This window comes from Stegodyphus dumicola, chromosome 4, assembly GCF_044657685.1.
Source record: "Stegodyphus dumicola isolate Sdum_Otavi_A_Nest chromosome 4, ASM4465768v1".
Classification (NCBI taxonomy): Eukaryota; Metazoa; Arthropoda; class Arachnida; order Araneae; family Eresidae; genus Stegodyphus; species Stegodyphus dumicola.
In genome coordinates, this window is record NC_140771.1 from 205,571,700 (window position 1) to 205,585,171 (window position 13,472).

General features: G+C 31.9%; 1 protein-coding gene across 4 annotated transcripts in view; it reads left to right on the plus strand.

Annotated features, from left to right (window-relative positions):
• The window catches only part of Chc (clathrin heavy chain), a 75,263-nt gene that overhangs the window by 20,099 nt on the left and 41,692 nt on the right, over positions 1-13,472 (plus strand). For all 4 annotated transcript variants that reach the window (XM_035376535.2, XM_035376537.2, XM_035376536.2 and 1 more), the window contains 5 exons: positions 349-467; positions 650-811; positions 891-1,004; positions 1,174-1,347; positions 12,349-12,546. In XM_035376535.2, the coding sequence (XP_035232426.1) occupies positions 349-467; positions 650-811; positions 891-1,004; positions 1,174-1,347; positions 12,349-12,546 (767 nt within the window). The remainder of the gene's footprint in view (positions 1-348; positions 468-649; positions 812-890; positions 1,005-1,173; positions 1,348-12,348; positions 12,547-13,472) is intronic.

Here is a 13,472-nt window from a genome sequence, read left to right on the forward strand (position 1 = left end):
GGAATTTTTTATTATTTTGAATCTTTTATATATATATATATATATATATATATATATATATATGATGCTCAATTTGAAGCATACATGCTTTAATTTATTCTCGTAAGGTCTAAAAATAGGAAGCTTTCCTTCTTCGCATACACATTCTTTGCCATAGGCGTAGTCAGCTGCTCGCCAAAGAAATTTTTCTATTTCTCCTCTTTCCTCCCATAAAGTGAAAGTCATTGACCCCATAAGTTGCGGTTAACATAAGTGTTTGTACGGTAAAAATATGCAAGCATTCATATATATTGTAACTTAACACACGTTTAGGCTTTCTGTTTTAACATGTATTTTTTTTAATTTTAGGCGAGTCTCAGCCATTGAAAATGTTTGATAGACACGCTAGTCTCAATGGATGTCAGATCATAAATTACAGATGTGATCACAAATTGCAATGGTTGCTATTAATTGGCATCTCCGCACAGGTATTTATTGTGGATTAGAAAATTGAGATTATAAAAATGTGTCGCTATATGAAAAAAATGTATAATACTCTGTTGTAAATATGTTAATTATAAAAGTAGTAAATACTAAATAATGAATTTCTTCTAATTGTTTTAATAAGTTTTTGGGAAAAAATCTTTAATAAAATTTTTTTTAATATCAGCAAAACAGAGTGGTAGGGGCTATGCAGCTATATTCTGTTGAAAGAAGAGTCAGTCAACCTATTGAAGGCCATGCTGCTGCATTTGCTCAGTTTAAGTTGGAAGGCAATCCTGAACCATCTACATTATTTTGTTTTGCAGTAAGAACTGCACAAGGAGGAAAAGTAAGAGTTACTTCTTTTATTTCATGAATTTAAAATTGTCTTTGAGGTGCCATTTTGATTCTCTTTGTTTTTCTTCTAGTTGCATATTATTGAAGTTGGTCAGCCTCCTGCTGGTAATCAGCCATATCCAAAAAAAGCAGTTGATGTATTTTTTCCATCTGAAGCCCAGAATGATTTTCCTGTTGCAATGCAAGTAAGTAAATTAGTTTTATCCTTATCAGAATATTAAGTGACAATTTTTTAAAATTATAAAATTTAAATTAATTGTGTTTAATATGCTTTGGGTAGTATTACACTAATAATTTATTTCTATTTTCCCATTTGTTTCTTGCAATTATGTTAAATAATTATTCTCTTTTCAGGTCAGTTCAAAACATGATGTTATATACCTGATAACAAAGTATGGATATGTTCATTTATATGATATTGAAAGTGCAATTTGTATTTATATGAATAGAATTAGTGGCGACACTATTTTTGTTACTGCACCTCACGAGGCAACTGCTGGAATCATCGGTGTTAACCGCAAAGGCCAGGTAAATTCAGTTCACAATAGAAAAAATTTGCTGTTAAAAATTATAGTTATTGCATATTATCTTATTGACTGTGAAAATTGGCTGCCATTAACCTTGAAAATTGGTAGAGTGTGCCAGTCGCTGCTGTGGACTTCTGAAGGACGTCTTACTTAATAAACAATCAGTATTCAACCTACTTCATAAAAAGGCGTACATCAGTTTCTGTTATTTTGTTAGGCCCTTTGATTTTACCAGAAGCTTTGTTTTAGAACACTGAATATAAGGTTTGTAGGCCATATTCAACTGACCATATTATGTCCCTTAATACAAATTTTTTCTTTTGATATTGTAGGATACTATGACTTTCTGTTCTGTAAAAGGCAGGTCCCAAAATTTCTTTTTTTCCCAAAGGGGGGAAAAACAGTAGCAATAACAGATTATCTGTATCCTTGTTCATAAGAAAAGTGGCTTATTGAGAATCAGTTGAGGTAGAGTCAAGTGAAAGTGCAGATTCTATGTCATGCTCATCCATAATAGGCACTAAATCACACTGCTTCATGATAGTTTCACAGTCGCCAGGATAATATGCATGTACCAAAAATATTTTATTTATTTTTCAGGGTAGCTTATTAGTTGTGTTATGTGATAGCTTCCCTGAAACTTCAAGGAAACTGTATCTGTTCTGTGCACGTTGAGCACTGGCATACAGTGCTACCCATCTGTTTGTGTTCAGGTTTTTCAGTGTAAATATGGTTCATATGGATGTACTCTACCTCTGCTTAAGGTTTGTACGAGGACTTATGAGACATCTTGTCCATTAAGCTCAAAAATTATCATAAAATGTTTCTCAGCAGTAGTTTCATTTTAAAATTTTTGGGGAAAATTCTAATGGCTTGAGATTACTCTAAAGTTTATGATAAAGTACTCTGCTACTATTTCTTACAATGTGAATCTCTTAGATTCCAACAAAATATCTCCGATAGCTTCTCAATAGTATGTCAGATTATTAATGTAAATTTTCTGTGCAATCTAAATTTCCTGCTTGTTTGAAAGACACTTGTATGCTTTAAGAATCCATGAAGTTTTATATATATCAAATCTACTTATAGGATGGTTAAAAACAAAATGATTCTGATCAGAGCCTTCTGGAATTGGCTTTGATTTGCGTATGTCGATGGAATTGTCATGTAAGGAATTCAAATGATGAAGAAGGGATAACAGGAAAAAATGCTTAATGTTGGATTGATTGTGTTATTTCTAATCCATAGCTTGTGTATGGAAGAGCTATTTCGGCATGTATATTCGATTCAATTGGAACTTCAATTAAGTCTTAATGACTTTTTATTTTTGCACATCTTTATAATTACAGTATTCACATGATAATTGATAAGTACTTTAATGACAGTGCATTTTAGTTGATTTCGAAATCCGAAGTTCGTCTTTACGCTCCTCAGAGCGACTCAAATTTAATCTCCTTCCCAGATCTCAACTAAGGAAAAAGAAAGGAAGAATGCCCACCATCTATTGGCAAGAATGGGACATCCTTTCCACCTTTTGATTTTACATCGATAAGATAGGAAAATCAAAACAAATTTTATCAATAATCAAACAAAAGTTCAGGTACAAATTTCACAAATGGGAAAATTAACTAATGTTCTAAAAATTAATACTTACAAAGGACTATTACACATCTAGACATTTTCATACCATATCCAGATAACATATTCCAATTTACTACAGTTAAGACAAACTTCTGAGATACTGAAAAGAAATAAAAATGAGTGTAATTTAAAAATACGCAACAGGTTTTACAGTTTTACATCCATATCTAGTTTGATAGTTCATATCACTGTCGCACTCATTGTTAGAGTTCCTCCTGTTCATGTTCAAGTCACTAAACAAGTTAGGTCTATCAAGTTCGAGAGGATAAATACGTTTCGCAGGTCTTAGGAGTTCACCCGTTACAGTTTTCACTTTGACAACACGTACTTCGTTGTCTTTCCCAGGATATGTTTCTAAATGTGACTTATAGGCCAGATTGTTCTTTTCCTTCTGTCGTCCTCTACAAACACTAAATGATCTTTCTTGATGGTTCGCGAAGGTACGGTCTTTGGTCGATGTACTAACAGTCCAAGATATTCATCTCTAAGTCTTATGTGAAATTCTACACGTAATTTTTGGTGGTTTGCCATCTTTTCGATAAGTTGGTTTTATCCAAACTGTCCAGATCTGGAACACCTTCAATTCGCACATCTTGATTAAACATAGATGGAGTGAGTGCACATAAATCGATTTAATCTTCTGACTCGTATGTTAATGGTCTGGAGTTGATATTTGAATATTTCTTCATATGAAAGAAATGCTTTTCCCAGGACTACAAAATTTATGCCATTGTCGCTGTATACTATTTTAAGTCGTCTTTGTGCTGTGAATCTTCGAAATCCGAGGAAAAAATCCATTAGTCGATAAGCTTTCAAATTAATTCTAAATGAACCGCACGATAAACTCCACAGGTAAAAAGCAAGATCCAAGCCTTTCTATTTTCTTTTAAATAAAGTAGTCCTCCTACATCAACACCTGTCACCTCAAATGCATATGCATCTCTGACTCGATCTTCTGAGAGAGGACAAGGAACTGTATCGAGCTTTTGCCGAGTGTCTCTTACACCAAACTCACTTCGATATAACTCTTTGTATTGTTTTTCTTCCTTGTCCAAAATTTTTGACGAATATTGGTCAAAAGAACTTGAGTTCCAGCATGTAAAAGTTATAAATGGTAGTCTTGTATCATTCTTTCTACTAAATTCATGTTTGGGATGGAAGTACAATGGGGCATCGGAAGTTTTTATCGTCATGTTTTCTTAAAATCTTCGTCTTCAACCTTACGATTCCTTCTCCATCTCTGAAAGTAAAATGTCCTTTCAACTGTTCTTCGTTAGAAAATGCTTCTTGTTGAAAGATCTTCAATAATTTCCTCTCCACAATGTCTAATTCTTCAACACTCAGGGTTTTGTCATAATTTCTTCCTCCATGTCTACAATTATTTATGAATCTTAGAATCCAAGAAATCATTCTCACAAATTTAAAGTAACTTGAAAAGTAATTCAGATACCATTTTTCAGCGGTGATATTAGCCAAAGTCGAAGTAATGTACTTTCGCTTTTCTCTCATGATTTCCTCTTTGTTAGTAATCACTTCACTAGTTGGCCACTCTTCATCGTTCTTCATAAGCCATTCTGGCCCTTGCCACCAGCGAGATTTCACAAAACTCTTAATCGAACACCCTCGTGATGGCATATCTGCAAGATTTGAATTTCCTGGAATGTGATGCCATTCAGATTCCGATGACAATTTTCATATCTCTTTTACTCTATTTGCGACAAATGGCACCCTGTGGTCATCTCTTTGGATCCAAGAAAGAGCAGTACTCGAATCTTTCTATTAGTTCCTAGAAACGTTGTCTAATTTGAGTGTTTGTAAAGCAAAAGCTGCGAGTCTGACTCCTATACAGCAAGGTAATAATTCTAGATGATTTATGGTCATTTTTCTCACTCGACTCTCTCTACTTTTAGCTAGAAGAAAATACACCGATACATTTTCACTTTTTTCTTTTCTTAAATCGCACATCCATAGGCTTGTTTACTTGTGTCACAGAATGTATGAATACTAAGACTTTCATTTCCATTTATATCTAAAGCTCTTGGAATTCTGATACTGGATAAAAGTGACAAATCATCAATCCACGAATAGAACTCTTTTCCTAAGTCTTCGGGTATATTTGTATCCCAACCAATTTTTAACAACCATGTCTTTTGTATGAGTAGTTTAGGTGTTAGCGTTATCGGGCAGAGAAAACCCATGGGATGTACCACAGACAATATATTTCTTTTAGTAAGATTCATTGGTTTGTCAGTAGCAGTCTTCACCTCACGGAAAAGGCTATCATCTTCCTTATCCCACAAAATTCCCATCACAGGAGTAGGTTCTAAACTGTCTTCAGATTTCAAAAGAGAAGTGTGCTCCCACCCTCTCAGATCGAATGATGCAGAATCTAATATTTGTTTCAACTCCTAGATGAATCACATAAGTGTTTCTTCATCAGGAACAGATGTGATGCAATTATCTACGTAGAACGATTCTTTTAAATTTTCTGCTGTTTCAGGATATTTAGACTAATTTAGATCAATGTAATGGCTTAATACAGCAACCAATAAAAAAGGACTGCAACTCAATCCCAAAACAACGTTTTTATGTCTAAAAACTCCAAGTTCCTCTATGTCTAAAGTTGTTCCTAAAGTCTTTCCACCATAAAAATAGTAAGAAATCATGATCACTCTTATTCACTGACAATTGCAAAAAAGCCTTTCTTATGTCTGAAATAACTCCTATTCTATTCTTGCGAAATCTTAAAATTATACGTAATTTGTTCCAGCAAATTTGGATCCTTTTCTAGGCAATCGTTAAGTGAGCGTGAATTTTTGTCTTTACAGGAAGCATCGAATACCAGCCGCAGTTTTGTGGTCGAAGTTTCTTTGAATACCCCTTTATGTGGTAAATAGTGACACTGATTATTCATTTCATGTCCAGGGACTTCTTCTATAATTCCATCATTTAACCAATCTGTGAAAACATTTTCGTAATCCTCGAATTTGCCCTTTTGTATCAATCGGTGTGTCGTACTGTTTAAACGCTGTCTAGCAATATCGAAGTTTTGACTTAAACAGTTCTTTTCTATTATCCAAGGCAACTGAATTTCGTATCTTCCCTCTTTAAAGTTAAGTTTCCGTAAAATGATCCAATGCGACAATTTCAATTTTCTTGTTTCAACAGGGTCTCGAATCCCCAATAAATCTAATTTCCACTAATTTCCAATCTTCAATGAGCGAATTAATTAAGAAGTCACTGTGACGGCATGAGTTACATTTTCCCCATCTTTCATATGATCAGTTTTCTCATTTAAATCAACCCATTTTGGTTTCCATTGTAACTAATGTTGAGTCTAAATGTTCAATTATGTCCTTTACTAATTTTCAATAATTATCAGCTCCAATGAGCAACGATACATTGTTGTTATCTAAAGATTCGTGATCAACATCCGTTAAAATTATTCCCCTATCTTTTAACAACTCCTTAATATTTTCCAGGGGATGATAGTCTAGCTCAGCACTTGATATTTCATCAGTCTCTAAAACCTCAATAATTAATTCCTGGTTATCAAAAATGTGTTTTATTTTTACTTCTACTCGCACACAGTTCTGTTTGGTAGGCACTTGAGATCCGAAAGTATGAATCATTGTTTCTTCTTTTCGCACGACTTTTAATCCCAGTTGTTTAGATCTGGATAGATTTCTGAATATAAAAGCGTTGACTAGTGCTGTCAGATAAACAATGAACTAATTTATTGCGTGGCCTACTTTTGAGTTCTACTGTGTCGCCATCTGTAAAAATATTTTATTCTTACCGATGCAAATATGATCACACGCTGAATTTTCTACACATTTTGATTGTGATGCTTCGGGTTTTTTCTCATTTTTGTAACGAATGGTTGCATTGTGTTTTTTGTGGCAGTATACACAAGAGTTTTTCGCAGAGCAATTTGACAATCTATGACCTCGAGCCAGACAAATATAACATCTACCTTAACTTTGGCAATTTCATAGCCGTTGATGATACATTTGTTTCAGAAACAAATGTGTTGAAAGAATTTGCATCTGGTGCACTTTTCAGACAAATTTTCATCACATTTATTCAATCTTATTTTAATTCTAAACTTTGCAGACATAATTTGTTTATTATATTCATCACTTGCAAAAATATCTTTTTCAAATTCTTTAGCATCTTTTAACTGAGTTTCAATTTGTGAATTCAACATTTTCAACGTGTTTTCTCTTTCAAGAATTGTCATTCATCTCCTTCAATTCCTCAATGTTTGTGTTTTCGATATTTTATGATAACAAAGATTCTATTTTTGTAATTAATTTCGTAACGCTACTGTGTTCATTCGTGCGTTTCTGCTTCAGTTTGTCTAAAGCTTCATGTTTAAAATTGAGTAATCACAATATTGGAAGTCTGTTTTTTCTCAAATTTTCAAAGAAAAAAGGAATTGCTTATCTGTTCACAGGTAATTCATCTGCTAGATTCTAATCCAAAAGTCTCTTGGTGAAGGCACCACTAAAAATGTTTTCTATAATCCATAGCTTCTATGTGGGAGAGCTCTTTCTGCATGTATATTCGATTCAAATTGTAACTTCAATTAAGTCTTAATGACTTTTTATTTTCACATATCTTTATAATTACAGTATTTACGTGATAGTTGATAATTACTTTAATGATAGTACATTTTAGTTGGTTTCGAAATCCGAAGTTCGTCCTTACCACGGTTCGTAGCGGTCCTTACAAGTGCTTATAAGTCTTTATATTTGAAAATAAAATATAAAGGCCCTTATAGGTGCTTACTTTTTCTTTAAAGCCCTTATTTTTTTGTTTTTAGTGCTTATTTTTTGCTTTTAGTGCTTTTTTTTAAATCCTTTGTTTTTAATGAACGCGCATTTTTCCCCCATACCAAAAGCCGAAACTAAATAAACAACTTTTCTTCCTTATATGCAATGTCAGATGGTGAATCATACTCCCGGAAATTGCTTTCCCCCCTTCTTCTGCATTAACGTAACCAATGGTGCACGCGAGAGTACAGACAGGTGCACGTCGTTCTATTGGCCAAAGAATTGCAAAAACGGTAGAAAATTCCGGTACATTCGGTATTCTTTCCCTCCCACCCAAATACTACACACGTTTGAATTTCTATCAAGATTTTTATAATTTGCATTCTCGTTCCGCATGGTCGGTTCATATTCGTGTTTATTGTGATCGTTATGCTTATATTAGGAGCATATGTATGAATATTTATAATAATATAGTAGCAGTAACTGCTGAAGTATACATAAACTTCCAAAAAAGGGTGTGTTTTTACACAGATTAGCTTTCTAAGGAATAATATTCGGAATGGCTTAAATAAAAGGAAAGTAATCGAATAGTCAAAATAATTTCATTTTCTTTGCCAATACATTATACAGTACGGAGGTTGGGAGTTTCTCTGCAAAATCTCTAATATTGAAGCAGCGGACTTTTTTTTGTCACTGTCCAATCTGGATTGAATAGGACTAAAAGTTTTTGCGGTCTACCCAACCCAATCCAAGATTGATTCTATTCCGGAAATTTAATACATTTTGTTGAAAATTAGAATCAGAAACACCCTAGATTAGTAAGTCTCTTTCTTTTCCTTTATTTAGTTCTTTATTCTCCGAATACCGGCAGGTGTTGATTCCAATTGCGCAATATCACATATGGAAGAATTATGCCGCAAGTATTGCGCAGTAACGCATCAAAATGTCAAAATCATTTATTTAGCCTAAATTTAAATCTAAAGAACGGCTACTATCTCCCCCCCCCCCACTCCTCTTTTTCCAGTTACTATCCGGAATATTCGGGAATTTCCGAGAATGCGGGTTAGTAAAGCTTTTACTGTTAAAGGATGACTGCATGAAGCAATTTCTCGTCTTCTGATTTCAGAAATGTGCCTCTTTTTTACTTAAATTACTTTGTTTGGGATATATGTTAAGGAAAAACTGTTATGGAATGAAAATTTAGAAAATGTTCAGAATTTTGATTTAAGTTAAATTATTTAAATATTAATATGAGTGGGAAAATAAGTTGTATTTATTATTAGGTGCCAAACGAATACAATTAATATGGCTTATTATTATTGATTTTCTATATTTTCAACTGAAATATCATCATTAAATTTTGTAATATAGTTCTGCATAGTTTTTTTCTCTCATTGTAAACTAATTCTGTAAATTGAACTGTCATTTAAAATTTAAAAAAAAAAAGTTAATTGTTTTTCATTGTTGAGGTAATGCTCATTCTCGTAATAAATATTGCATTGCTCATATTTTAAATTACAAGTCTAATTTTTCTTTTAAGGTTACGCAGTTGTGTATAATGTAATTAGACAGGTGCTTATTTTTTCCTTAAAATGTGCTTTAAAAGTGCTTATAGGTGCTTATTTTTTTTAACTAAAATGTGGCTATGAACCCTGTTTACGCTCCTCAGAGTGGCTTGAATCCAATTTCCTTCCCAGATCTCCATTAGGGAAAAAGAAAGGAAGAATGCCTGCCATCTAATTGCAAGAATGGGACAGATTGCCATAGGGAGTTAACTGCCTTCTTCCTATTCAGTATACTATTATACTGCATTACTTGTCTGATTGTGAGAGCAGACTTTACCCTATATAGGACTCATTTTCTGTTCAGTATCACAATGTGAATTTAGGACATCCTTGCACTATGAATTTTATTGATAATCATCCATACATGCAGTGATTTTTGAAAGTACATCTCTTACTTAGTAGTTAATATATATTCATACCAGATTTCATTAATTCATTCATAATTTCATAAATTCAACATAAAATGCAAATTATCTTAATTTTGCACACGAGTATACAAGTAACAACCAATAGATTGCATTTATTAAGAAGTAAAGGGGTTACATTGAACAACTGTTAGGAAAACTGTAATTAAATAAATTTGAGAAAATAGTGCATAATTTTTAAAAGATTTCTCTCATTTATTTTTTGTGCCATTTGACCATTGATTTTTTTAAATGCAATATGTCCATGGGAATAATTTGCAGAAATGAAATTATTTACCATTTTATTTGTTACACTATTAACAATGATCAGTTTGAAATTGTTTAAATATTTAATACACATTTTGTAATTTAAGAATTACTCATTAAATTACTGATTGATAAAGAAGCCTGTCTGCTCAATTTGTTTCCAGACATTATATAATTTTCAAGATATATTTAAAAAATAAAAATGTTTGCTGCAAGAGAGTCGAATTTTAGGGCTAAAAAATTGAATGCTGCTTGTGAGCTACAGTTTAGCCATGCCTGCTATGAAGCCTCAGTATAAGACTTTCCTGAAAAAGAGTTCCTTTTTAATTGAAAAATGCTTTTGACATTGATTTTTATTTGTTCAGAGTTTTTTGGGCTTTGTACATTGATAATTTTACCTTGGATTATTATTTAACATTTTTTATTATGCACGGAACTCGCCTCATAGAATTTGTAATTTTAGCAGACAATTGTCTCCATATTTGTTTCAGAGATGAGTTGTTAAGACTTCCCTTAAAGAGAAAATATTGCATTATAAAATACTTATGCAGTTTACATGGAGCATATTTAAGAAAGGTTGTATTGTTCAACATCTTGTGTATATTTTTGCTCATGATTTCATTTTAAAAATGTATGTAGGTCTGTTACCTGGTAGTTATGAAATACCTTACAGTAAAAATACTGTGAAACTTTTAAAATTTTTGTTTTGGTTTTGAAAGGAGGGAAATAAATTTTGTCTGTCAAATTAGTTACTTTTCTCTCCTCCTGTCCCCGCTTTTTTTTTTTTTTTTTTTTTTTTTTGTTGTTGTTGTTGTTGTTGCAGGGAGGGGCTCTTTTCCTCCTGTTACATGTTTAAAATTTCATTACATTTTTAGAACCATATACAAGTAATGCTAGTTACATATGCTAAGTTTCCTAAAAGGTACTTTTATGTTAAAAACATTAATTTTAGAGTCATTAGTTTCAAATTCCTATATCTGGAATAGCAGTCTTGTAAAGAATGAAATTCAGTTTTATAAAGCAGCTAAATTCATATAGTTTGTTTTTCAAGTAAATATGGTTCAAGTTATTAAATTTTGATTTTTTTCACAATGAGTTTCTCATCACTGCAACTAATTCTTAGAAATAAATAAATAAAAAACAAGTAAGGTGGTGAAGAAATTACTTACTGTAACTTTCTTTAAAGAGACCTTGTATAAAAATTGAAGTATGTATTTTTATTAAAAAATGTCCGAAGACCAAAACTATCATAATAAACTTCTTCATTTGATTCATTTTTGGACTGAGACTACGTCTACATGACTAACCCTTCAAGAGAAATTTTGAAACACTGTTTATTAAAATACAAAGTATTTGGTTTGTTTTTTAAATTTACAAAAAGAAACAGGTCTTCAAGATTTCATTTTCTTAATTATATATTAGATCTTGAGGAATGAGTATTTTTTCAATTTTCAGAAATTTTATTAATCCATAATTTAAAGCAAGATATCATTTTACAAAGGATGCGTTATAAATAGGGCCCGTTTGTGAATACTGCGTGAAATTTTTTATGCAGGCTTCCAGCATTCTTTATGCAGAATCTCGTATAATTCGCATTCAAAGCATCAGTTTGCATGTTTTGTATTTTGAGGTAAAAGTGTTTTAAGAAAATCACATCCCTAACTGTAAAATGAGCCAGTCTAATTTATTGAGAACCAGATGACTGTGAAATAGTCATTCGTCTGGTTCTGGCTAGAAAGTGGATGTATAATCACCAGATATGTGAAGTATATATGATGGTAAAGTGTGAATATGAGAAAGATTGTTCAAGGAAGCTTGGGAAAATGGCTATAATGAATCTCATTCTGATTGACCAACTGTTATCTCTAACGATTTGGTGCAGGCAGTTGAGATCCAGTTTTCATGCAGTTCAGAGATTTGTTAGCAGGTTGTATAAAAAATGAAAACTATTGGTGAAGAATTAAAAATGATCATAAATAACCAGCCGTCATAAGAGTTCTGTAGCTAGGAGATCCCAAAACTCATCCATTGCATTATGTGTTTAAGCTGATGAAGAAATTGTGTAGACAAATGGGGAATTATATATGAATTCTGGAAATTTTTTTGGTATATATATATATATATATATATATATATTACAAAATGGACCTTTGAAAAATGAAAAATAGCACTTGTAAGTATTACGTTTTGAAAATTATTAACTGTAAACTGATATATTGAGAAGAAACCTTCATGCATTAAAAATATAATACTGTGAAAGTTTTAATTCTGGGGTACATTATTTCATGTATAAAGCATATGCATTATTTCATGCACTTAGCATTAAATGAGATGTAATTTTTTGTAGGTACTATCAGTAAGTGTTGAAGAAGAGAACTTTATTCCGTACATCAATAATGTTTTACAAAATCCAGATCTTGCACTTCGAATGGCTGTTCGTAATAATCTGTCTGGTGCTGAAGACTTATTTGTTAGAAAGTTCAACACTTTATTTACAAATGGACAGTATGCTGAAGCAGCGAAAGTCGCAGCAAATGCTCCAAAGGTGAGTTTAAACTTTTATGATAGTTATATTTGTAAAATCAGAAAATTTATGAGGTTTAAAAAATTAAGAATGTTGGGATACTTTGGTAGAGCTGTAGATTGTTATAATCTTGGCCTAATGTAACATTCTGTTCAACTGTCCACTAATGAAAAGCGTTCTTGATATCGTCGAAGATTTTTGTTAAATAAATGTACTAACTTCTCTTTTGATGCACTTTTTAAAATTGTTGTCAGTTGCTGTAGATATACTTTTTATAAAACTGCTTTTGTGTGACATTTTTAGAAAATATTTTGTTGCCAGGAAATTGAAGTTACCAATTTGAAGGTTTATCATGATTTTGCTGTTCAAAATATTGAAACTGAACAGTTTTTGTCTTTTTTAAGATGTTAATACAGTCAAAAGTCGTTAATCCGGACTCGTCGGGATTCGGCGATTCCGGATTATCGGTTTTTCCGGATTATAGATCATCAGTTTAAATCTGGTAAGATGGCATGCAGAAATTATAAAATTAAAAATATGAAACCGTAATTTATAAAATAAATAACAATTATGATCTAAAGGGTATCAAAATTTACAAAAAAAAAAAAAAAAAAAAAAAAGCTTAATATTTATTTGTTTACTTTATTAAACATTTCTTTCAATGTAAGTTGTTTAAGTTGCTTCATTTTTTATGTGATAATATTTTCTCTTTAATTCTATAAACAGACATAATTTCTTGTTCAGTTATAAAGTTCCGCTGTTCAAGTCCTATAATTGCTGTGTCGAGAATATTGACTAATTTGTCAATCGAAATTTTTTCGTTTTCAAAAACCTCTTTGTCACTCTTCGCTATCGGAAGCGAATTATAATGACGAGGAATTTGAATTTTGAAATCGTATCAGAGTACATAGAGATGAAATACTACATTTAGTAAGGAATTATAAGCC